The sequence below is a fragment of the Molothrus aeneus genome, chromosome 6 (genome assembly GCF_037042795.1).
Source record: "Molothrus aeneus isolate 106 chromosome 6, BPBGC_Maene_1.0, whole genome shotgun sequence".
Taxonomy (NCBI): Eukaryota; Metazoa; Chordata; class Aves; order Passeriformes; family Icteridae; genus Molothrus; species Molothrus aeneus.
In genome coordinates this window covers 26029731-26056514 of record NC_089651.1, presented here as the reverse complement: position 1 = coordinate 26056514, position 26784 = coordinate 26029731, and the positions used below count along the sequence as shown (strand labels likewise).

General features: G+C 40.9%; 2 protein-coding genes across 2 annotated transcripts in view; one reads left to right on the top strand and one right to left on the bottom strand.

Annotated features, from left to right (window-relative positions):
* SPTBN5 (spectrin beta, non-erythrocytic 5) overlaps window positions 1-1397 on the top strand; it is a 90654-nt gene extending 89257 nt beyond the window's left edge. The window contains exons 66-67 of the mRNA XM_066552193.1: window positions 352-487; window positions 1066-1397. Coding sequence (XP_066408290.1) covers window positions 352-487; window positions 1066-1240 — 311 coding nt within the window. The 3' untranslated portion in view covers window positions 1241-1397. The remainder of the gene's footprint in view (window positions 1-351; window positions 488-1065) is intronic.
* Window positions 1398-2483: 1086 nt separating this feature from the next.
* Window positions 2484-26784, bottom strand: part of LOC136558214 (cytosolic phospholipase A2 beta-like) — a 66876-nt gene continuing 42575 nt past the window's right edge. The window contains exons 11-27 of the mRNA XM_066552534.1: window positions 26173-26254; window positions 24869-25005; window positions 24039-24170; window positions 19679-19742; window positions 19107-19234; window positions 18873-18983; window positions 18625-18662; window positions 17598-17733; window positions 16524-16660; window positions 16034-16256; window positions 15306-15423; window positions 14167-14304; window positions 12889-12993; window positions 12245-12430; window positions 9089-9255; window positions 8378-8564; window positions 2484-6144 (exon numbers count right to left, since the gene is read on the bottom strand). Of these exons, the coding sequence (XP_066408631.1) occupies window positions 5906-6144; window positions 8378-8564; window positions 9089-9255; window positions 12245-12430; window positions 12889-12993; window positions 14167-14304; window positions 15306-15423; window positions 16034-16256; window positions 16524-16660; window positions 17598-17733; window positions 18625-18662; window positions 18873-18983; window positions 19107-19234; window positions 19679-19742; window positions 24039-24170; window positions 24869-25005; window positions 26173-26254 (2328 nt within the window). The 3' untranslated portion in view covers window positions 2484-5905. The remainder of the gene's footprint in view (window positions 6145-8377; window positions 8565-9088; window positions 9256-12244; window positions 12431-12888; window positions 12994-14166; window positions 14305-15305; window positions 15424-16033; window positions 16257-16523; window positions 16661-17597; window positions 17734-18624; window positions 18663-18872; window positions 18984-19106; window positions 19235-19678; window positions 19743-24038; window positions 24171-24868; window positions 25006-26172; window positions 26255-26784) is intronic.

The window sequence follows — 26784 nt, the reverse complement described above, 5'->3', positions numbered from 1 at the left end:
ATACACAAGTCACCTGCTACCTGTGATGTAGTGACCTGGCAGAGGAATGTCCAGGGTGACTTGCAAAGCAGTCTTGCAATTGTACTGTGGCCAACATCAGGTTATTCTCTGCTAGGGGTGTGGTATTTGTCCTTTTATTAAGGAGCTGCTTTGGATCTTGATCAACAGCTTTTCTTCTGATCTAGATCTCTTCTGGACATCTCTCCACATAGTGGCTTACTGGGAAGGAAGCCATAGCATAATTATAACTATGATGGTCAGAGAAAATAGTTATGGACCCAGAAGTGACAAACTCTACCTCTAATGTTACTTTTTATTTGTTTGTTTTGTTGTTTTTTTTTTACTCTGTAGGACATGGTAACAGATCCCATTCTACAGTGATGGCGCAAACTTTCCTTTCAAACACAGAGACCTCCCAGAAAAGAGTGTGGGGTTTTCCAGACAGGGACTCTGCTGAAAGACTAAGCAGCAAAGGCTCACTGCTGAGGTAGGGCTCTGTGCTGCAAAGCTGAACAGATGTCAGTGCTGTTTGTGCTCAGGTAGCAGCCACCTACAAAGAGACTGCCCTGAGGTCCAACAGTCCTGCTCCTCTGTCACTAATGTCACAAAGGAATGTGGCCAGCAGGAGCAAGGCAGGGATTGTCCCCCTGTACTTGGCACCGGTGAGGCAACACCTTGAGTGCTTTGTTCAGTTCTGGACTGCTCACTTCAAGAAAGCTGGATCATGTCCAGGGAGAACAATGAAGCTGGAGAAGGGTCTGGAGAACAAGTCCTACCAGGAGAGGCTGAGGGAGCTGGGGCTGTTGAGACTGGGGAAAGGAGGCTCAGGGGAGACACAGGCAAGGAAAAGACAGCTACAGCCAAATTCAGAAACTTGGCCTGTTTAAATAATTTTTCTTGCATTTGGAGTCTGTACAAACCTTACAGGCTATGATGTGAAATCCTTGTCCCACAGCTGGGCAGACTTTTGATGCTGAGCTAGGCACTTAATGAGTCCTTACATATACAGAGACTTAAACTCCTCTAGATTATACCTGATTTTCTGATGATGCATTTTCTTTGTAGGAGAACACCTTCCTTCAAAATCAAACCAGAGAGAGAGTCTGCAGAATTTTCCAGAGATTTTAAGGAAGATGGACCTACAGTGACACAAGCCACAATCACCACCCTAAGCCTAGAACAAAGTGGAAATAAAACAAAACTGCTTCCCTCTCTACTAAAAGCAGGAACAGAAAAATGACATTTGCCTCAATGAATTGCAGACAATTATAACTTAATTCATCCGTCTGGAAATGTATTAATATGTTTTAAGTTAATCATTTCCCTCTGAACTTTTAAAATTATGTATTTAATCTCATAAAATCTTTAAATATAATTAAACAGGATTTCATCCGGTATACTTTTGTGTGTACAACAACTTTGTCATTTGCCATTATTACCCAAGTATTATCTACTCCAAGGTACTAAACCAAAGGGCAGGGGGACCTTTAAGCCAGACTGCTCACATGAAATAATTCTGTGAGACAGGAATGGGGAGCAGTGAGCAGTGCATGAGGTGCATCTCTGAGTTAACTACAGCCATGTGCAAGTAGATTTGCAGATAGCAACAGAATAGATTTATGATGCTTGGGTGGTCTGTGCAGCCAAAGATAATGTTATATACTTCCTACAGCACTTTGTGGTCTCCACAATCTTTTTTACAACACATTAACCAACCATACTCTATTTGCCAATTCTCTCTGGATGAAGCTACCAGGAAAAAAAAGTCCTGCAGCATTACTCATTTTTAATGGAATCTGAAACTTAAGTAAGGCGTGAACAATCAGTGTTTCAGTGTAAAAGGAGAAGAAAAGTAGGATAGCAAGTAAGAATTCTAGTCCCCAGGCAGCAAGAATCACATGCTAAGGTATGGTGTAATCATAGGGAAGAATACATATTTTTTCCCCCTACTTATCTCTGTTCTGAGCCAAGGCATCCAATAGGTGAGCTAATAATTTCATTTTTTTGGCTAGTCCATCGCTCTCCTCTGTTTACCCCAGCTGGAGCTGCTGCCTGTCACGAAAAACAAAAGACCCAGCACATCAAAGTAATGGGAAACTGATGCAGTTCATTATTGTTAACCATTTTTAACTGATTAAAAAAAAAAACCCAACAAAATAATGAAACACCAAAAACCAAAACAGATTCAGTATTTTAAACTTACCATGTAATTGAACAAAGATGTGCCTTAGCTGTGGCTCAGTACAGCTGCCCCCTCACCCCCTTTTGCCATTCCACTGAAGAGGGTTTTACCCCGGAGGTAGATTTTGTTCCAAGTTCTCCATACCTTTGTAAGCCAGAAGATCTTCCAGATTTCTTCCATTCAATCTTGAAACCAGTAAAATCCCTGTGAGGTTCTCAGCAGGCATTTAGCATAGGTAGAGCTTATACACCTGGAAAAAGCCTTGTTTTGTGTTTAAGTGCATTAGGAACTTTCATGGGTCTGGTGCTCTTTTGCAATATTTTATTTTTACTTAATATATTATTAAATAGTTAAAAGACACAAGCAAGTAATTTCTATGAAGAGCAGGTAATAGTTTTAAGAACAGTCTCATTTCCTTTGTGTTTGAGAGCAGGTAGGAAGCTCTGTATTTTGGGGGGTTTTTCCAGCAAAATGTTCATCAGAGAGCAGTGATCTGGGATGCATTTCGGATAAGGTTTCTGGCAGGCACACATCCATCTTCAGTGGTTAAGCAAACACAACACCAGACCAGCAAGGCCTGGTTTATAAGTATGGCACATGTCTTTCTTGGTGAGATGCAGAGAGAGGCAGCTTTCTCCTGCCTGCTTTCTGGTTTCCGTGCACTCTGTTCAGTCCTAGTCCTACCACAACATGTGGTACTAGGCCAGGCAAGAATGGGGACAAGGAAAAAAACAAAACCACTGCCTCTGAGGAGCAACCACACAAAATTTCAGAGGCCCTCAGACTCCATGTTTACCCTAAAGGGAACAAGGACCAGTCCTGAGCACAAGTCTCTGATCAGCCTTACGCCACTGAAACTACACCTTATATTTCTGTGGTTTGGGGGCAGTGCAGGGCAGCATGCTCTGAACCCGAGCTCAGGAGTGCTTTGAGGGACAACCTGTGCCAGCCACCACTTCCCACAAGCTGCACAGATAAGACTGTGCAAGGTGTAGGTCCCTCCAGCCTGCAGAGTTCTCCAGCAGCCTCTGTCCTCACAAATGCCCTCCAGGTCCTCCTACTGCACCATCAAACCAGCAACTCCTCTATTCTATGAGAAATTCCTATGATTCTATGATATTGACTCCTCCAATGTCATAGAATCATAGAATCAATTAGATTGGAAAAGACCTCTACAACCATCCAGTCCAACTGTTAAACCAACATTGCCACATCCACCACTAAACCATGTTCCCATATGCCATACCCACATCATGTTACAAAAACAAAAAGGCAACCAAAATGAAACAGAAAGGCACTCTGATGGGCAATGATACAGCCCTCACATAATTTCAGGCTCTGAAATGCAAAACTATATTTGAAAAAGCTATTATAATTTAAGGCTACAGAGGCACCACGGAAATGAAGGGGCACATGCCTGTCTGTGCCTCTGGCTGCAAAATTAGGCAGCAGTTCCCAACCTGATTTTAAGTGTTGGCAAAATCTCTAGTGATAATTCTCCCAGCAGAGTCACACCACCTTCCCCACCTACAGCTCCCTCCCTCTCACCCTCCCTTTGTAACAGGATTTAACAGTCCCTCAGAACAGTAATTCCCCACCAGCTGTGGATTACCTGAAAACTTTGTGGTTTTGTGGCTCCTTCACATTTTACTGGGCCTTTCTGTTTGTATTAGCAGCACTATGAATGCACCAAACATGCTCCAATTGTTAGTCTGTGGGGCAATTTGTAAGACTGCTAAGCCACTCAGTGTGGCTGAGCTGCCTCACTGCTGGGTACATGCTGCCAAGGTTCACAAGGGTTACAGATCGTTCTCTGTGGCCCATGGACACAACAGCAATATCTTTTGGCAGCAACAGAGCTTTCTAGGACCAGCCAGAGGAGCATGGAAATGCTGCACACCCTGTGCATGTGTGTGCACAGAGCCACGTGGGCTTGTATGTGCCACACAGTGCTGGGCCAGGACATGCTGCTCTCCTGAGCAAAGGTAACAGATCCAGCTGGATCAACTCCCAGCTCAAAATGGCTCTTTGTGTTCTGTCTTTCAGCCAGTATCTGATTAGTTGCTAACTTCTCGTGATCTGAATCCCGAGGTACAGCTGCATTCCAGCCATTAAGGCTCCTCAGTTCTGGATGGTGCTCCTCAGCTCAGCAAGTAAACATTGTACAAGAAGCATTGCTGAGCCTCAGCCATTGCAGCAGAAGCAGCATTTAGTAGATGCAGGCTTCAGGCAATCAAGTCTTTTGTAAATGCTCTCTCTTTAGAGCTTCAGTATTGTCTGTCTATACCAAAAAGACAGACCCCTCTTTCTCATTCTTTGTCTGGTTTTGGATTTCAAGTACAACTAATTCTAGATCTCAAGTAAATTTCCAACCCAGAAGAAATATGTAAGATTTTCCTTGGAAGTCCCGATGAATATGCTGTGTTTGGAAAAAATAATTCAGAAGCAGGTCCAAATCCTTCAGTGTGAGGAGGTCTGCAAACTTCCCCAGCTTCTGTGAGGCTCTGTTTTATATTGCTTAGCATCCTTCCCTATGATCTTTTTAATCTAGTGGAGGGCTATAAAGATGTTCCAAGCTTCTAGCTCAAGGCAAAGGCTCTCACTGCATTCCAGAGCAAATGAAAGCCAGTTGTCATTTTCCAAATATTTTCCATGAGCAAGGAGGAAAATGTGTGTCCTATTTTTTTTAAATTTGTGCTCTATTTTATGAAGCACCTATTAAAAATACTTTGCCTGTGATGTTAGGGGTAGAAGACTATAAAGGGAAAAATCTTCTCTGTGTGAAAATACAATGCACTCTGTTCATGAGTTATGTTGTCCTACATTCAGTTTATATCTGTAAGGAAAACCAGTTTACATCTCAGTCATCATCACTAAATTAAATGTACTTGAGTCTATGGTAATTATTCCTCTCAAACTTCTGCCATGAAAAACTTGTTTCAGGCTCTTGACATTTTAATCCAAAAAGGCACTGCTGATATAAATCAATACAATCACATGTGCTTTATGCAGAACTTTTCCTGCAGCCAATGCTCGAAGGAGCTGTGCTCACTCACTGCTGCTACTGCCCTCTCTTTTGAAATGTAACTGCCCCCTTTGTGGTAGTCTGGAGCAGCATTTCTGTGCCAAAGTCTTGCAGGGGAATGGAAAAAAGGAATAACTTCTAAATCAGCAAGGGAAATAGGCCAGACAGAGTGCAATTGTCCACACTGCAGTTTGGCTGCTTTTCACATATATATATGCCTGACTTCAAAGCTGAGCCCACCAATTCAGTGCAAATTCTAGTTGCTCAGCCTATCTGAAAATCTGGACATCACTGAATGCAAATGGCCAGGACTTGATCTGTAATCAAGTATTGAAAGGACACCAACAATGGGCTCAGGGTTGAAGGGACAGGCTCATACAAAGAACTAGCACCACCACCATATACTGTAACATCAAGGAGATCCTGGAGGTGAAGGAGACCTCAAGGAGGTCTCTGCCTACCAGGACCCTAATTTCTTAATAAGAAAGACCACATTGTGAGACTCTTGTGGTCTGAAAATGTGGGGGAAGGAGATAAACCCTTCTGAAAGCTGGGAGCCTGAACATGGCAAGGTGAGAAATGTACAGGTTTGGTCATTTTTCTGCAAACAATTAACACTATGATATGTTGTAATATGACTGTGATGTGTTGCAATGTGCTGCCACAGCCTTCAGTGGGGAACAGGGCAAACACCCAACTTAGGGGTATCCAGAGTAGCTGGGGAAATTCCCAGTCCTTCTGCTTCTCTTTCGTTCTACAGCACTCCTGATTGCCTGGAGAAGCAGGTCTTTGTTATTGAGGATGTTGTATTTGCTCAGGTTCACAAGTTTATCAAAATTTTCAGAGGAATAAATTAGCCTAATGAGGTAGTACGGTGAGCAGTTGTTCTCCAGATTTACTTTGCCTTCTTCCATCTCCGAGTGACCACGCTTCACTCCTGCAGAGAAAGAGAAAACCACCATAGTGAGATGAATCTGGAGTACAGTGTTGTAGGGGACTGATCTACTTGGCAGGACCCCCTGTTAAAAACAGCCCCCAGGAAATACTGCAAACCCACTCCACAGCTTGAAAGAGACATTTCTGGTCTGTTTTCCCAGTTACTCTTCCTTTCCCTCCTGCTAAAGCTCAGACCTGGAAATCCCTCAGCAGAGTGGGCCCAAATTCCTCCTTGTCCTGCCCCTGCAGACATCATTCCTAAGCGGCACACCCATGGGTCCACATCCATTCCCAAATGCTGTAAGTCTGATTCTCAGACAAAGACACACACCTTGGAACACTTTTCAAAGTCCATGATTGCCCCTGGATTAGTGGTGACAAGTGCAGGTCTGCCAGCTAAAGTGAGTGGACAGCCTAGTACACACAAGGAGACCTTGTGATGCCAACCACACAGGACTGCCTGTTATAGAGTGCAGAGGCACCAGAGCATCCTACATCAGACTCTCAGCAAACTCCAGCCTGGCCTCAGGTTTTACCTCTTGGATATGGCAACATCCATACTCTCTGTTATATCAATGCTTTTGTTTAAAAGGACTCGCTAATTCCCTGCACCAAGGACTTCAGCAGTCTCATATTTATGTTTCTACAAATTTTTTTGCTTCAGTTTTTTGCTGGTTTTTTTGCCTATCTCTTTGCAGTCTGAACCAAATATGCCCAAAACACTAATGTAATGTGAGATGAGTTTCAGCAGGGCTACAAATGGACTGCTGAGATACTCCTAATGATTTCAACCAGAACCTCATGAAAAAGACACAAGAATTGTGTCACCTGCTTTAGACACAGCAGGTCTTAGTCTAACCTAGTGGTTTCTGAACAGTGTGATCTCAGGGTGCTAGGCACAGACTACCACTAGAAGTGTCTGAATTAAAAGTAGCCAATGTTGCTTCACTGAGCCTCACAATACTCAGAGAGATGTATTATCTATGCTGTCCATATCCAGATAAAGCTGCATCCGCCTCAAGCACACCAAAGCACAGTCTGTAACTGCTGCACTGCAAATGGGCACTTCACAGGCTGAGTCTTTTTAGACTGTAAATAGTTAAAAACAAGAAAAATAACTACCCACGTTCCACAAGATGTCTCTCATCCCCCTAGAAACAAAAAAGCTCCACTGTTAAACTTGAGATCCATGAAAGCAGGTTGCCAAGGACCCCCTCCTCCAACCACCCACATCAGTTGCTGGTTGTCAGCTTGATGGATGAATCAGTGACTGCTGAGAGACACACAGGTGAGTGTCAGAGCTCACCAGTTTGGGCCTGGAGCAGAAAACTGGCAACAGCTGCTCTGCTCTGCAGCACCTCATCTATTTCTCATTCAGAGAGATTCCAAAATCTTCACCTGCTTTACCTGCCACCCACTGCTCAACAGTTGGATCTCACCCTACATTGCCATTTGGACCATTTCCAGCCTCCACTGAACAAGCTTAGCTCCCTCTACAGGGTATCTGCTCTTTTCATCCACTGAGTTTCTAAATGTGATTTTCTTGATTTAGCTCTTACTGTACATATTACTGAGCATCACTGAATATCAGAGCAGAAAAGTACCTTTACTTTTTGCTGCTATTCCTACCCTTCCCAAATGCTCCCTCAGAGACTTCCATTTTGCTCTGGTCCCACTATGGGCCCCAATAGAATTTTGCTCTGGTCCCACTATGGGCCCCGATAGAATTTTGGGTAAAGCTGGAAGGAGCTCACCCCTGTCACCTTACTCTCCACCACAGGCAGCCTGGGGAAGACAGGGGTGCAGGGCCAGCTCTGGGGCTGGATGGCCCAAGGGCCAGCTCCTGTTGCTGCTTTCCAGCCCACCAGCAGGTCCTTCAGGAGGCCCTTATCTCCCTGTTCCCACAGCTCTCTGGGCCTTTCTTTACTCTCCCTCATCCCAGTGCCAGAAAAATTCCAGCACTCTGTACATCTCTCTTGGCAGGACATGGCGTCAGGCACAAGTGAGGAAGACCTACAGCTCTGCTCCAAGGGACAGTTGACATGAGCCATCTGCCACAGGCAGGGCTGGAGGAGGCAGTGTGGCACTGAGTTGCCCAGGACTGTGTCCTCCATGCTTTTCAAGGTGAGAACAACCAGCAGGAGTATGGAGGCTGCTCTTCTGCCTCCCATCAGGGGACATGTAACACATACCAGGGGTAGAGCACAGTGCACAGTTCTGTTGACTGCATTTACCTGGCTCCTTGAATTCCTTAAAGGTGTCATTCACCAAGGGAAAATGGATTACTATGGGTGCTCTGGGGTCCTCTGCATCCGCAAATATATAACATTCCTTTGGGTTCTTCTCTTCTTCTGGACTTAGCTCCACTTTGGGGAATGGAATATTTTGTATCTTGCAATATTTGTATGTCATCTCTAATTGCTGTGGACACAGAATGCCATGGAGTTAAAGCTCTAAAAAAAGAATCAAGTTTACTCAGGTATCCTGGAATACAATGGCATCTTAACTCATTCCCTAGAAACACTATGGAATGTGTAGTGCAGTAGAAACACTATGGAATGTGTAGTGCAAAGTAGCCACAGTACAACCTTACTTTCAACCAAGTCAGACAATGACACTTTATTACCCTGTAACATTTTTTACAATCCCAAGTGAATGACCCAAAGTCACACTCAGAATTCATCATGACAGACCAGGAGAGGTCACAGGCATGTCTCCAGCAAACAATTGTTACTGCAAGTCCCTGAGGATTAAAGGAAGTATATGTTGTAATCCCCTACAGAAAAAAGAGCCTAACAGTTTCTATAGTTCCATTCTTGAAGGAAGTTTCTTTCCTCCTTCAAGGTATGGTGATATATGATTAAGATTTAGACAGCCACTTACTTAAAAGTTTTAATAAGACAAGAAGAGTTTTACTCTGCAAAGCACGAAGTTAATTTTCTCACCTTGAACACATGTCCCAAACCATAATCAAGGGATATAATGACATCTACATTCCTCTCTGGCTTGAAAAGTGCTGCACCACTGGTGTTGATGAAGTAGCCAACATCTATCAGACAAAGATACTTCTGCAGCGGTGTCAGATTGTTAGGGAAACCATCCAGCACAGTGTCTGAAAAACATTTTAATATAGTTAGTGGTGCATTTTTAGGAAAGAAAGAGTGAGTAATTCTGTCTGTGCTACATGCTAAGGGCAGCTCCTTGGTTACCCTCCAGACTGGAGTCACCTCTCTCCACAACATGAGCCCACAAACGCAGTCTCAGGAGCCTTCAAACTGCACATCTGGACACACCTGGCCTGTTTCCACATTCTCCCAGGCACAGTCACAAAGGCAGGCTGTGGGGCAGCCAGACAAAGGACAGGTGAGACACAGGCTCCACTGACCTCACAGTTGCTCTGGGGAGTCATTTTTCACAGAATATAGACTTCAACAGATTTTTTTTTTCCCCCCTAAGAACTGGGAAAAATGCAAACAACAAAAACAATTTCACAGTGTAGCAACACAACTAACAAATGCAATACATCATTGCACTTCTGCATTGCTCTTTTTTTGCTTTTGCCTTCTCAGGCTTTGCCTTCAACCCCTCTTTCAGGTAGAAAAGTCTGACTTCAACTTGCTTTCAGTGATGTCATATTAACTATCAGCCACGCTGTAAAAAAATACCACATCATGCATACAACATCACCTACCTACAGCTTAAAATACTGCTTGAATTAATTAAACCTCACATTGATGCCAAAAGGGGATTACACCAACTGGTAAGTTGAAATCTAAAGCCAGTTTCTGATAGCTAGACTCCTAATTCTCTGCTGGCAACCTCCCCAGCTTGCCCTGTAGACAGCAAGTCCTTTACTGTTCCTCTAGTGCACTTTCAGTCCCATGGAACAGGGAATATTTTGCCACGGTTTTAACTATCAAAATAGTGGTTTGAGAGTGTTCCTCAAGTTCACAAAATGAGGCAGCAAAGCCCAGAGCAGAATACTTGAGCTTCAAATAATTATGTTTAGGCATTTTAAGAAACTGTTGATCACAGAAATACCGTTGCTAAGTTTCAGCATTTCAATTCATTCAATTGCTCTGCTTCCTTGGCCTCATTCTGTAGTGTTGATTTAAACCATGCCGAGTAAATGTAGCTTGTTCCATAGCCTGGAATGTTTCACACCAGCTTGAAGTAATAATTCATAATTTTTCCATTCCCTCCCTGTCAAGTCTTTACAAAATGTGCTTATTTTAGCATTCAAGGCTGCTGAGAATTCAGAGATTCAACTGTAATAAGAGACATTTGCTTGCAGTCCCTCACAGAAGAAACAGAGCACACTTTTTAGTTTTATTTGGCCTGGTGAACATTTTATATTAAATTCCATTACCCCTGTTTTCTTATCACAGAGATGGAACTTCGCAGCATTTATTCATGACTGTGTATGTGAACTACAAGTAGACACTTTTCTTGTGAGAATCCCCTTTTTCATCCCACATCCAAATACAGATTTTCAAGAAATCTTGTCTCAGAAATATCCTTTGAAGCCTGAATGCCACTGAAAAGACATTAAGCTAAATCCAGATTATTAGTTCAATTTCTCATTAAGAAAATTAGGCAAGGAAAGTCTTATTTTAATATGTCAGATAACCAGAGCTTCAGGGAAGCCTCTAAAACAAAGCTCTATTCTTAAGACTTCATCTACCACAAGATTCATTTCTGCACATAGACCTGGCATCTCCTCTTACTCCTAGACATGGATCCATACCTGGGTTTAGCTTGATCTTACACAGGCAGCAAAAAGAAGATGGAAAACCTGATAATTTTTCCCACTCCAGACTTTCAGTTTCCCTTGTCCTACTCTGGATTTCATGCTTTCCACATATTTTACTTTATTTGTAGAATATCTATCTTGAGATAGTCATTAGTGTTCCTATGCTAACTTACTCAACATCCTTATTGAAATCTGCTTCTACCCATGTGTCTTTACAAAATTGACAGCAAATATAAGGACAGTTATGTTTTTTAACATTTACTGACTGTCAATTTCATCCTTCATCCACCTTCTGAAGCTACTTTCTTGTTCCTTCTCTCACCCACCCTTCTTATGTTACTTGTTTTTTCACCTTCTTTCATTTGTTTTCTTAGTTCAGACCCTTTTAGGACACAGACATTTTGCTTACTGAACATTTTAAAAGAAGATAGCACACTGTGGGCTCTGCCTTAACCCACAGAAATGCACCACCATCTCTCCACATTGTCAGCAAACTGTGTAGCAAGGGCAGAGAGGGACAAAACACATTGTAACTTGCCTAAAATGGGAGAGAAAATGCAATTTGCCAAAGAGGAGGGCTCAGAGAAGGCAGAGAACGTGTGCTTTCTTGCTGAAGTCAGATTAACCTCAATAATGTGGGGTACTCCCACATTGCTACATGTTCATGGAATATATAAAGATGCTGGGATTATAGGAAGATTTATGATGCAGAAAACCTCAGCTCCATCACCTTGCTATCATTTCACAGACTGTTTCATAGGTTTTGAGATAAAACTATTGCTGCCTGCCTAAAGAGCAAAGGCCATAGAAAATGGCTCTTCAATTTTTAAATCAAGTCTATATATCTGTTCTTTTAACATTTAAATTCTAAACCTATGTTAACTTTCTGTAGCTGGATTTTGGTGTTTCTGAGGGGTTAAAGAGAGGTATCTGGATGGTAAATTCATCAGGCAGAAACACCAAATATATGGAAAACCACATGCTTGCAACTAGTCCTTTCCTTCATCTGATCCACATAATAACCTGCTATTTTATACTTCTGGTGTTCCCTTTGTTTCTTGACCTCAAAAGATTCTGCCCTTCCTAAATCTTTTGACTACTGTACCTATGTAGAGTGACAAAATTCCTGTAGAAAAGCACTTCTTGACCCAAATTACAGGTATCTTCTGGAAGTGAAAGAGCAGTCCATGGACTAGTTAATTTTAACCTGTTACCCTAAAGAAACAGATATCGTGAATATAGGTCCAACTCAGCCAATTTCCTGAAACAAATATGAGTTTTCCAAAGTCTAAAAATCAAAATCTGAGATGTTACCTGCACAGTGCAGCTAACTCTTTGTTGCAGTTACCTTTCCATTCAATAAATTTTTTCTGATGGATATAATCCTTGTGAAACTCTAAGCCTCTCAGGAAGTTATGAGACTTTCCCAGCAGTGGACGCTTGGTCATGATGTCCTGAAACATTTCATACAACTTTCCTGACAAGCAAGATGGAGGCTCAATAACAGTAACGTCTTCCTCAGGAGAATGTTTTTCTGAAATAGAGAAGAAACCATGAAATAGAGAAAAAAACAACAGCAATCTGCCCTTGTCAGACACCTCTGCTGGCTAGCTGCCCTTGTTGTCTTCCTGTGGGTCACTCTCATCCCTGCTTCTTGCAGGCTGCTGGAAAACATGTGCACATGACCCATGCCATTCACCAAAGAGGTATTTAGTTTTCTTTAAAGCAGGCACAGTTTTTGTGTTTTACTCTTTCAAATGACACACTGGCTTTGTACTTTTGCCCACAAGTAAAAGCCAAGCTTCTTATTTGCAGTAACAGGCAGAACCATTTAGCAGACCATGAGGAAACTTTAAATGAAAAACATTTGTAATAACATGAAGCATGCCTCTGGGGAAAAGAGAGAAGAGAAAAGGACATAGCAATCATTGTGATAGAGATTAAAATCATGCTGGAAGATCCACAATGAGGCAACACTTTAGAAACTCTTACCTATATCTACCATATCTTGGGACCATCGTTCCCAGAATTCATTTGAATTTGAGGACCAGTACAAGCCATCCAGCAAATTCCTAGTAAAGATGTTTGTCCAAAGACCTGCAAGTTAAAACACATGGGAAAAGTACTGTACTACCACATGTTAACCACTGACTATTGTAAATATCCATGCTACACATTATTAACCCACCCAACCTGACCCCATCATGACACAACTTAAGCAGCAGTTCTCAGAGAGTTCAAACATTGTGGTGTAAGCACTTCAGTGCTAATTCTCAGGAGGTAACTACACACAGAACATTCACTGCATAGTACAGAGTAACAAAATAAGAGGTATCAGTCACCCAAAAGATGTTGTAGAAAGTTTCCTGTGTACCTATGAGAGAAAGTAGGATTTGAAAGCATGGTGAAGCCATGTAAGCATAAAGGCCTTCTTTAAACTGATTTATTATTTAAACTGATCTAAGACTCATTTTCTTTCTTCCAGGCATGTTTTGTTTCTGTGGAGTGCAGCTGGTCCAGGTTCAAAATAGAATTGGCTCCATCTGTGAGTCTGCTTTTGGAAAAGAACTATCCTTCCTCATTAAGCTCTATGCCAGGTACGTACATTGAAATTGAATCTCTATCAGACTACACAGTGAGATAAATATGGGACTTTTATCCTCTACCCTTGTGTTTGGTATCAAAACTAAAACACTTATAAGGACTTAAAATCTGCCTGAGACAGATAGGTTCCTCTGCTAGCTGCTTTTTCTTTGCCTTTGGTGGCAAAATGGCCAGTCAAAGTAGTTGTTGGAGGTCAAAAGGCCCTCCTTCATCCTTATGGGCAGAGAAGGTTAGTGACATCCTCAAGCCACAAAGCTCAAGTAGCTCCTGCCTTTGTGACTCGTTCTAGATGACATGTTTTATTCTCAGCTCCTTCCAATTCTACCCCAGTAATGCTTCATCTAGAATTACAGTTTATGAAGTTGAAGAGTTGGAGACTGATCAGGGAAGGAACACTTACTATTTCCTCAACTTGCCTTTTCCACCATCTTGTTTGGTTTAGACAATGGAACAGGAACTATGCTGCAACTTTTCCAAATCTACCCAGGTGAAAAGGGAGGACAGAAGGAAAGAAGATACACAAAGACCACAAGTGTATGAAAGGGTAAAAAGCCCATTGATTTAAGACCCAAAGCAGAAGTGCTGGCAAGGAGTGTTGTGCCTGTGACTAGCAAATACCACACTTTCTACAAGGCTGTGATTAACTACATAGCACTGCTATGTCACCTTCCAGATAGCAGATCCGAGATTCTGGCAGCTTCTTCACTCTCCTTCCCATGAAGAACTCGCTGTCAAAATATTCGGAAGGAATGGAGACTCCATATTTTGGTATGGCCACTTCGTAAGGAGAGAAATTTGCCCACTCTACAAAGAATTTACATGAGGCATGTTTGCTGCAATAAAAATAAAACCCCCAAACCTTCCCAAGGATCTTGGTTGTCTCAGCAACTCTGTACTATCTGCACTTTTGTACTACAAGCTCCACTGTCTACTTCCCTAAAAATTGAGATATTATTTACAACCCAAAGGAACCAGCTTTTTCAACTCAGAAAAGCTCTAACATTCAGTTCAAATGCTTAGATATTTATTTCTGTATAAAGATTCTGGGATCACACTTGCCTCTCTAAATCAAGAGCACCAACTGTACTTCATGCAAGAGTTGTGTGAATTGCAAGGAGTGACTGGCATGAAAGCTCTATTAACCCAAAACTGCCAGCCTACAAGATAAAACAAAGCAGCCTGAAGACACATCAACATCACACTAGAAATTACAGTGTGGCATGGATGTGCAGTTTCCTGGCTCAAGCTGTCCTGCACAGGCATTACAGTAGAACAGTAGTTATAAACATAAATAAATATAGGGATTAATTGTTCTTCTTTCCAGTACCTACTGCTTTTAACACCTTTTGTTGAATGTGGCCTGTATCCAGTCAAAGGATGTCATATCACACCCACCACAGCAATCATATTCTGCTCCATTCTCATACCCTCATCAGTGCCATATTTAGGAAGTGACAATTACATTTCACAGCACCCCTAGAAACTAAGGAAGCATCAAAGCCATTTTATAGGCATGGCAGGAAAAGATCAGATGATTTGCCCACACTCACTCACAGTGTCTGTTGCAAAAATAGTAGTTCACTGATTTTTAATTAATGTCCTGTTTATGGCTTAGGATGCTATCCAGCAGACATGCTCTTTCTAACCAAGCAGTTTGCAAAAAGACAAACATTTTATTAAAAGATGAATACTGAGTGAGGGCAAGCAACTGATGTATTCCCCCTTTTTTCTCCCCACATAGACACCTCCCTCCAAATCCTCTTTAATCCATACCCAGAATCAGAAGAAACTCCCTGAACACCTACCTCTAAATTTGAAAGTACCAAACTTCTCCTCTTTCACATTGAGGACTGCATAGAAAGGCAGTGGGTTTTGTCCATGCTCCAGTGCCTTGCGCTGGTCTGTGAGTTTGTACTTTCTTGGCTAATCAGTGAGATAAAAAAATCACAGTAAACCTCTGTAAAAGCATAACACTGGCATAATCTACCCAAGTAAAAATTTAAAGATTGATAACAGATATTTTACAACACAGAGGAATCTGTAAGTCACGTTTTCTTAAGAGACCTTTTCCTTCATGTTCCTGCACTTTCCTTCCTGGCTGCCTTTTGGGTACCCAGTAACTTCTTCATTAGAATATACAAGTGCCTTGACTGCCTGCATCCCATGGATCTTTATTAAAGTTGAGATTAATATTCACATCAGGACACATTACTCTAACTTTCAAATGTCAAACTAGAAGCAGACTTTAAAAATCTGACTTTTCAGGAAGAGTGGCGGCTGGCAATTCCTCAGTTCTTTCTGGGAGTTTGCCTACTGAAGTCACTAGCTGTTGGGCATCCTAGGACAGAGACACCTTCAAATGATTATCTACTCTGAAAAATCCTGACTACAAGACCCTCTGTTATAGTTTACAAACCACATTGGGATGGCTCAGTCTCTTTGGATTTATTACACACATTACATCGTGCCCTCAAAGAGTAAGGCTCTAAGGAAAGTGGTGCTTCCCAGATGTGTGGCAAGACCATGTACCTACCTGTTCATGCAAGAACATCTCCTGAACAAGTGACCACAGAGTTGTAAAAGATGGCACATGTCCTGCTTTTGCCCTTTCAGCAAGTTCCTTGTGATAATACTTCAGATGGTCTATAGACATAAGGTTGAGTTTGCATTTTGTCACTTGTTCTTTTACTGCTTTAAGTGGCCCCTCAAGAGACTTCTGTGACCAGTCAGCATGCTCATACAGGTCTGCTAGGGTCCTAAGAAGCAGAAATGTTAGAAAATCATCCATTTATTTAGATGATATTGGAATATTGATACATTTACACAATTACTTCAATCAATTAAAGAGACTCAGTGAGCCTGATTTTCTTTAAACTGAATTCATAATTGAGAGCCAACAGTAAGAGCTTCATGAGGGAATTATGTTCACTTGTTAACAATGTAAGTCTGAAACAGATTCATCTCCTACTGTGTGGAAAAGTAGTCACAGTCATTCCAAATCCAATCTCATTTTCTATACATACCATGTTGAGCCAGAAGCCCCAGTGAGGTAGGTGACACAGTCCAACAGATTTAGCTTCTGAAGAGCTAAGAGGTGGCCAAACATAGCTGACATTGCTCTGAGACCTCCACCTGTTGCCATAACAGCTATTACTGGGACCTGTCCAAAACACAAGGATTATTCTCAGAAAGTTACTCCCTTGCTACTTGGAAAAGTCTAATTACAGCTCTCAGAATTTCTTCAGCAGATTCATTGGAGGACAATGAATTAAATCACCACTTAGCCAATCTTTACCAGTACCCTACTGAAATTAACCTCCAGAGACTCTTAACCTCAATGCTTGGATGAGTTTGAATATGCAGCCATTTTAACCTTCCTTCTTACCTTTGCTCCCTATAATGGGAATTGCAATGATTAAAAGTAGATAATTGCATGATTTTGTTATAAACAACAACAAATTGCAATAAATGCAGTTAAAATGGATTAAGGAAGTTTTTTGAATGCTGTTGATTCTTTGGACAGTGTTCATTTAACAAATACAATTCCAGTAAGATAATAAGTTTTCCCTTAAAAAGTCACCCTGTATCTTGGCGACAAAACATACTTCAGCTTGTTATAAAAAGTTCTAATGTTCACCAGAAAAAATGTTTACTTTTTGTAAGAAGTGTTCTGAGAATGAAGAAAGAAAAAAAGTAAGTCTAAATAAGTGACATTACACTGATTTTATAAGTATTTTTGTGAGGTGAATTTCCAATACTCTTGTTTTCCTATTGGTTTGGGTTGCCTTACTAGGCTGTATCATACACAATGCCTCATGCCTTGCCGACTTGCAGCACCATACTGTTGGAAACTGTGTTTGAAGAGTGGTATTATTACATCCTTGTTTTTGGTCCATTGAAAAGATTGGAGGGATGAATATTTGAGCTGAAATTTTACATGAGTCTGGGGTATGCCACACTGAGAGCCTCTGCTCTGGTGCCATTCAAATCAATGGGTTTGTTAGCAACATGCAAATATTACTAGAAATTTCAAGGGGAGTTGTGCCAATCCTAATTCAGTAGACCCACACCCCATGCTTGGATTCCAAAGCACAGACCTCATGTCCATGTAGATCTCTTTCCAGGTGAAGAACCCTTTTCAGGGCACCAGCAACGACTCTCTTCCTCTTATGCAGGAACTCCTGCTCGCCTTGGCACAGATCGTACCCTAAGCGCACATCTAGTTTTTCTGTGCTGCAACAAATAAATTCAGAGGCACAGGACTGGTGTTTAAAATGTATATGGATTTATTTCCAGCAACTGCAATCTAATGAATTCATTAAAAATCTTGATTCTTTGTTCTGATTTTTACAGAAATGTATCTTTCATTTGCAAAGAAATGAACTTCTTTGCTTCTACATAGTCTCTTTATTGTTTCAGTGTAAGATTTACTGTCAGCTAAGGTTAATAAATATGCAAAACAAAGAAGGGCTTCTTTGACTTTCAGTAGCTTTGTAAGCCGAATCCTTTCTATTTCTGCTTCATACGATTTCTCAGCAAAGGATGACTTCAACCTAACAAAGTCTTTCATGAGCATTTGTACTGCAGATTTATACAGAAACTGTACAATGAAAAAGATATTAAAATAATTTTTGTTTGTTTCTTGTCTGACACATTATTTTACAATGCAACATTTCATCTTCCCTAGTTTATACCTCTTTGTCTTGATATCACCAGAGCCACAAGTCCATTTTCTTAAGAGAACATGTGCCATTTGGGTAATACATCGACTCTGATGTTTCATTATTTCAAATTCTCTTTTCACTCTGCCTTTTTTCTGTGCCCCTTTTGAAGAAGACTCTAGTCTTAGTTTTTGATTCTTTAATGCAAAGGATACCCAGTGACTAAGTCCCTCACCGTTTGAAACTCTCACAATTTTTTTGCATCTTGGTGGGACTCATTGGCCCCAAGGATATTTAGCTTTGAACTGTTGTGGTGACTCTTTAATGATGACAAATATTGTCCCATTTTGCCCCTAGTCTTGTGCATTCCTTATATCTAAATAAAGGATCCTCTGTTCTAGATTTCACAGTTCAAAGAGCAATAAAACCTTCAGAGAAAAAAAAAACAAACCAGTCCTCTTACCAAGCATTTAGTTGGAGGTACAACTGTAGTGGTACATTCTGTAAACAAAGAGATGATAGCAGGAACATGAGTGGAGGGAAAAGAGAAGTTTTGAATCCAGATTTTCAGCGCCTCCTGAAAAGTCCCACCACTGCCACCCTGCATACTTTTTGGCTGTTGTTTTGGGGTTTGTTTTTTTAAATATTAATGTGTTAAATAGTGAGGGTTATTCTACGCTTCTTTCCAGACACAAATTATGAAACACTTACATGTCTTATGGGAAGGGTTACTTTCACTTTATGTCCAACAGGGAGAAATTTCAGTGGTACTGTTAAGGTGTCACTTAAATTGCTGTTGTCATCTTCCTTATCAGAAACTTTCTATAAAAAAACAAGAAGCATAGGTTGTATTCACAGAGCAGAAACAGTGCAGTTCTTTACTGTTTTGGTCACACCAGAAGTAAGCAAGCAGTATGAACAGCAGCAGTGTGTGGTGCCCGTTACCTGCAGCCTGACTTTTAGAACTGGCTCCCAAGCCTTCACGCAGTGGAAGTAGAAAGTATCGGTGTCCTCTGTCGTCTTCTGGGTTCTCTCATGGGATGCAGGCACCGTAAGCACGAGATTTTTGCCCTCTAGTAAAAACAGGTTTGTTTAGAGAATAATACTGCTGTTCAGGCAAAAGAACTAGCAAAGTTGGCAAACTTTCTGGTGGAGTAATTTTCTGTGGTAGCTCCTCTGTAAACTACCCCACCAGCAAGTCTCCTCCAGCACAGGACCTGGAACTCCTGCCTCTACCCCCTTAGCTTGGAGTGCTCCCAGAGTCAGTATCCTCTCTTACTTCCACCAGCAAGTGGAAGTGTCCAAACATGATAGCTCCAAGGAAAAGACACAGAAACCAGTCCAGGGCAGTTCAGGGCATTCCAATGCATTGCATTTTATTATTTAGATCATATATCACTACCTATATATAATTTAGAGCATTCTTATTTGTCTCTGTACTCTAAAATGCCTCCCTCATTCAGACTATAATAGGGTTGGTTTGGTCACGTCCTAAGTTCACAGAGAAATTGCCATACCTTTCAAGTATTTCCTGCTTTCATTAATGTCCACATGTACTTCCAAGCAGCAAACCTCACGAGACTGTAAAAGAAATGGAAAAGGGTGAAGAAAGCAAATAACATATCTGCTTGCAAATAATGAAACATCAGGTAGACAACCACCACCATACTGAGCCAGCTGAACTGGTCTCAGTGCTGGGAGTGATCCAAGAGAAAATTCAGAGCTCAGTATTCCAGGATAGTAGACCAAGTTGCACTGTGTCAGAGTGTCAATACAGTGGTGCATTGTCAGAGGCAGTTAACACATTCAAATTACCCCAAAATCAGGAAACTCTGTACAACACACTGGTGCCCAAACACATATATCTAACAATTATTTAGGAAGGGTGCGTGAAAATACCTGATGATGAGTTTCTGTGTATTGTGGCAGTGATTAGCCTACAAAGCATCTTCTTATTGGCCCTGATGTAGGGAAATCATGAATTTATTCCACCCTACCCTCCACCTGAGTCACTCCAGTTCACCTTTAATAACTCATGCCAGGACAGTTTTCCAAGTCATTTCAGGAACAATGCATGCCAGTCATTGCAACTCTTGTGCCTCACACAGAAAATGAAGGGGAAAGAATACAATATGTGTTACTTTGCCTCAGAGGTATCAAGGGCTAGCATCTGGGAACCATGACAGGCTTGGAGGAGTTGGCATGAAGTTCCAGGTACTCCTTAGCTGCTGGGCCAGCCCGAGGAGACAGGTAATGTACCACATGCTGACTAACAACAAAACAGAGCTCTGTGTTTCAACAGCTAAAATAACTCTTTATTAAAAAACTCATTTCCCAAAAAGCTGTTACATTAGATACCCTTCCAGTCATAAGCACTCTGAACACCTACTATTGTCTTCTACAGACCTTTTATAACCTTTGTTTTTCCTGCCAAGTGCCATGCTGGGTTACGACAAACACAATCAGTTTTCACTTTGAACACCAATAAATATGGGGTTCTGCAAGAGTAACAAACCACAGCTTGGCAACATATTGACATCTGTAATAGCTGAGGACTTTAAGGACTCACAGCTGCTGGGTTTTTTACTTGAGAGGGCAACAGTTGAGCTGTAACACAAGGGCACTGTCCCATAATTCTGACTTTAAAATGCACACCATGCTCTTATTTATCATGGTAGGTTGTGTTCTTTCTACAAAATGGGGGGAAGAGGAGAGGACCAAAATGAAGCAGATGTCACTCCAAGAAAAATTCTTATGTGAACCTTACCACTAGGACATCATTGGTAATGAGATGCTCTGGAGGGCCAGGACTGAAAAGATAAAAACAAGTGAGAAACAAAAAAAACTGTGTGAATAGATGGATTTGGTGTGTTTTGTTTAGTTTTTTTAAATAGCAGTTATACGACCTTTCCCACTTGAATATAGTAAGTTATCACAATTTGTTTTCTAAAAGGCAAAATACACGATCCTGTGCTAAGCATGTGAACCAAAATACAGCAGCCAAACAAAAAGGCAGACAGGAAAGCTCATAAAAATCCTAATGCTTAAAACTATGTGCTAAGTTACAGCAGAACAAAGGCATATTGGTATATGTGGAATCATGTCCCACTATTAATAAGTGACCATATGACTTGGGGAAAGCAAAGACTACTATTAATGTGTTCTGCAAACATTTATTAGGAAAGACATTTCTGACTAGTTCATATTATAACTTATGGCTGATCACAAATGAATGGCAAATAAGAATTAGCTCCCACTGTGCCATATATGTATAACTGCAAAACACAGAGGTGAGCAATAAAAAGTCTTTGTCCCAGATATTTTACCTTTTAAGACCTTGGTCTGTCATTGAATGGATGTGGTTATTTAATTACATGAGTATTCTGTAGAGTCTACTAAGAGCATCTTTCACTAAGGCAAATATTCCAACACCTCTATGTTACACACATTCATAAATGCTTTCATATACCTGAGAGAGCCACTGAAATTATGTAGTACATAACCTTTGTATGTCCAGGTTATTTCACCAAACACCATTTCCAGGCTTAAAACTTCTATTTCAACTGTAAAATGTATTTAAATAACTAGGTTTGATTCCTAAGGATGGTCATCATCCAAATGCCTTATAACTTGAATGGAGAAAGATGCTCCTCTTATTTCTAGTCTGAATCCAGTTCCCAAGCACTGCTTCTCATTCTGACCTTTCTTGTCTCTAACTGTGACTGCTTCCACAGTTGCAGGAGATGATTACCATCATCATATATGATACCATCTCTAAAGGCAGCTCTCACAGGTAAATTAAATACATTTTGAGTTTCACTGTGGGAGAAATTAACCAAGAACACAAACTATTTTTTTCTGCAGTTTCCTCATGTTTAAGAATAAGAAGTCTTATTTGTCTTACTTACAGTTCCTTCTCCTGATCACACAAGTTAGCCAGTTTTCACTGGACTACTTTTTTTTCTTTTGTTTTTCTTTTTGGCTAATGCTAAACTCAAATATTTCAGAATGTGTAGTTTAGGGTGTTCTCTTCACCCAAGCCTGTGATAGAATTTAAAAGACAGATAAAGTTTATCTTATGGGACTTGTTCTCCTGCAGACAATGCTGATTACCACTTTGAGGGGGATGGTCTTATTTTCATTATTTGTTGATTTTATGTTATTTCAGTTTAGCTAAGCTATTGATAAATGGGTGACTTTTCTGGTACTGTCTACATAACTCCATGTATACATTGTTATAATAATACAAGACAGGTCTTATGATCTCTGAGAAATTCCACAATGTTCTAGGCATTGTTCAATTAATAACAACAATTTGAAGAGCACTCATGTTAAGTTTCACATCCATCTTGTGCAAAAGTTATCACATTGTGACAATTTTATTACATCTCCGGGATCTAGATATACATATTCAACAAAAGTTTAAGATTTGCATGAAATATACTGAAAGGTGGAATTAGCTAAAAAAGGTAAAAAAAAAAAAAAAAGTTTTAAACTGTAATTACTGTAATTTAGGTTTACTGCTGGGGGAAAGAGCTGGAAGAAGTTTCTAAGTTTCTCATCCTCAGAGGTATCATTACTCCCTGGCAGATCTATACCTTTTAGCTTTGGAGTTTTACTCACACTCTTTCCATCCAGAATTCCACTTCCAAACTTTCCCATTTCTTAAAGCACCTCTCTGTCTAAAAAGAAATGGGTAAAACAAATATAGATTATTGAAGGCTGCAAGAATTTGGCAGCACAGATACACCTAAAAAACACTTCAAGACCTGACATCTCTTCTGTTAATATTACCAAAAATAGTTTGGTTTTGTGTCTTTCCAAAGCAGAAATTGCCACAGAAACCACAGACTTGTGAAAGTCTGGCACATAAGATTAATAATCTCCCATTGTGTGATATGTAGAATTATACATATTTCCCTCTCTGATTGAGAGGGAGAGCTAGATTGAAAAGGAAATATGATGGCTCTCTGCAAGATAATGTGCATGGGGGAAAGGCATTAAAGCCCTGCAAGAAATGTCACTAAGACCAGAGACATTTTCACATACAAACCATTTAAAGCACATTTGAGCTGAATCCAGAAGAGACGAACTGGGCAAATGACTGAAGTGGTTATTGAATCATTGTATTTCCCAGTGACTCACCCACTGGCTGAGAAGCGCACAGCACCAGCCAGCAGGGTCACAAGGAAAATCCATGTTAACAGCTTTCAGCATGTGGGAAGTAGCTGTTTTTATGGGCTGTCTCCCTCCTGTAATGAGTGTGTAGCAACACCTCAGCAATAGCTCAGACAAGCCCAGGAGTTGTCAGAGACCTATCCCAGCTTTGTTTACTGGACAACTCTCTTTCATGGTCTCCTTAATAAAATACCAAAGATGTTAGCAGGACAGACGTTCCTTTACTATGGGCTAGAGAAACCTGAATCAACTAGGAGGAAACCAGCATGAACACCAACGGGGAAAAAAGCCTGAAAGAACCATTTGGTTCAAGTGATGAGTGAATTGTTTTCATGTTTTTAATAAATAAGTTGCCATTTATGAAGAAATTTCCCCCAAGCATGGCAAAAGTGGGATAAAGCTGAAAGGTAAGCAAGTATTTTGTCAGATTCTAAAAGATACAAAATTATTATTTGCAAATGCTTCCTGTTAAAATATGTTGCCCTCAGATAGCATGAGACGGAAGCAGCTTCATTTTCTGAATTTGTAAAAAGAAATTAATGAAGTCACAAAAATAAAGCAAAACTATATCTGTTTTGATGAGGTATTGATAATGATATATAAGGCTACCTGTTCATGAAGATCCAAACCCTACCTAACATGGAAGACAATGTGGACAATGAGGTCTTGTCAATCTCTCCCTGTGTTTTCAGCCCTTACCTCTGGTTTCAAAGCAAAAATCTCGCGGATTGTCTCCCCAGGTCTGATTCTAGCAACATTAAAAAGAACTGTGAACTGCATGTCATCTTTGGTGAGTGCATCTTCATCACACACTGCCAATTCTAAAATATTCTGGAAGTAGAAAAAATAAGTAAGAACACTTATTGAGCTTCTGTTAGGCAGAAACAAAATATTATTATAGAAAAAAATCAGTATAAATTATTTTTGCAACCGTTTCACTAGCAGAGCAGTAAGAATAAAAAAGCATGTCCTTTTCTTCAGTAGTCTGCTAATGTAGAATATTATTACACCCAGCCTTGGGAAACTTGTGAAATAGAAAACAACTACTCATAACAGAGGTTCCCGCTCTCCTGAGACAGAAAAGATGCCAGTGCTCTGCACCCCACTGATAACCCACCCAAAGAACAGACTTAGTTTCTTCATTCCCAAAGTTCTCCAAATTCCACAATTTAGGGAAGAATTAAATTTATTGTCAACACCACAGCAACTTCTCTACTCTTCCCTTAGAACCAGTGGAGAGAAAGCTCTTTCAAAGTTAGCCATGCCCATATAGCACCGAAGTATGCCACAGTAGTGCTTATTTTACTCAGGTGACAACAAAGGGAGTCTGGACTAGCTTAGATACAGGCATTTACATCAGCAATGTCTGTAAATAGCTGAGCAAAGTACTGCTTCTTCTGTCTACTGTTCTGTGCAAACCAGTCTGTTAAGCAAGCATTTTCTTAACTTATTTAGCACAGAGAATCAACATGGTGTCTACTGAGGATTCTGAGCTATTCAAATTGGTGAAAATTCTATTTTTTTACTACCTCAACTTCTCTCTGGATCCTAAAGTAGAAAGTCTCATTCCAGACAGGGTTGTCAGAATTCCTGATGGTTTTGGTCTGAAGCTTTCCAGGTGAAGCAGATGGCAGCCACAAGCGTACATAGCAGTCTGATGCTGTCACTGCAGCAGAGAAAAATTAAAAACCTGATGCCAATGTTATAGAGGAACAGTAGGGCTAGGCCATAATCCTGGAGATTAATAAATATTACTACTTTTTTTTTTTAATTAGTAAAGAGATCACCACTTGGAAACAACCAAGGAAAACCATCTAATTACTGAGTAACTACAAACTGCAAATGTACACATGCACACACAAGGTACACTAAGAACCACGTTTCCCATGTGAAGAGAAAGAGGAAAGTGGACTATGCTGACTGACCATTCCTCAGGCATAGTCCTTACAATTCCAGTCCATGATGTTAAAAAGTTAAACTGAAACTACAGCTGGTTCCACAAAGGGCTGTTAGGATGATTACAGGAAAGAAGAATGCATATTACAGCAAGATCAGAGTCTGGCTTGCTCAGTTGAGTCACACAAGCATGAGGAGGGGACATAATGGCTGTCGAGAGGTGTTAGGCACTAGGCAGGATGATCTGTTGCAGCTCAAAACCAGCATGGGCCCAAGAACTGGAGGGCACAAGCAAGTTGGAAATCTTCATTTCACTTCCATCCTATATCTATTCCTTATGGTTAGTGCAGGCAGTGCCTCGAGCAGCCATCCTTTGGGGAGAGCCAGGGTGGGGAAGCGCATTTACTTTGTGAGGCTTGGCAACGGTGTGAAAGGAAATCTCCCAGATGATGTCTTTCAGAGCTGGAGTCAGGACTTGACGGAAGATTTCCACTGCAGCCCGAGATGCCTAAATACTTCAGACTGGTATCAAGCAGTGAATAACATTGCCCCGCAAGGTTTTGGCACGAAAGTGGAACTGTCCCTTCAATAGAGTAGATAGAAGAGGTCATTGAAACTCAGAAATACAGGCCTTGTCACACTAACACCTTTCTAGTGTCCACCTCTGGATGATGCTACGTGGCACTTGCCACTGGAGAACAGGAAGTTTTTGGCAGGCAGTTATTCAACCAACAGGGGATTCACCACTCCCTCTGGTCTCCCACACATCCAGGCTTGGTCCTACATGGCAAGGCATGGATGGTCTCAGCTGTAACTCGAGTAAATCATTGCAAAGCGATGGGTTTTTTTTTTTTTGCTGAGTCATTTTTCACTAGAGGAATACACAGGCCAGAAGTTTCAAAACTGACAAAAGGCAGCTCAATGCCTCTGTCCTAACTGAGGAACTCATTGGAGACCTCTGCAAAAATGGCAGCTGAATAGCTGGTCCACAGCACACCTGGAGTAGGAGGCATAGGAGGCTGTGAAGGGGAGATAATGAATTAAGACACTTGAACACAAAAGTACACAGCAAAGTCTGTTTTGTCTGCATGCTCAGCATGGGCTTAGAACTGGATCTGCAGAGGTCGTCCTTAAACAAAACTATCAATATAGTTTATTGTGACTGGTCAACAAATACCCTGAAAGATAAAGTATTTTAGAAGGCTTGAAATTCTCTAATTTATGTTTGATTATTGTGTATAATTGGTACATTTCAATAAAAGGTCCCTAAATTCACAGCCTGCGTGGCAAAATTCCTGCCCATGGAGATTCATAGATTGCAGTGTCCTAATGAAGTCTACCTTCCCTTCTTGGCCCAGAATATTAATCTGGGCGTCTTGTTTTTCACCAGTTCCCTGAAATGCCACTAGAGATGTACTCCAATCTAATGATACCTGAGACATTTGATCTAATTATAGCCCTGGCATTAGTATTTATATTGCTGTGCTTTGCATACGTTGCTTGCATACCTTCAGAACTAAAGAATATTGCTCACTGTGTAAACTCGGCA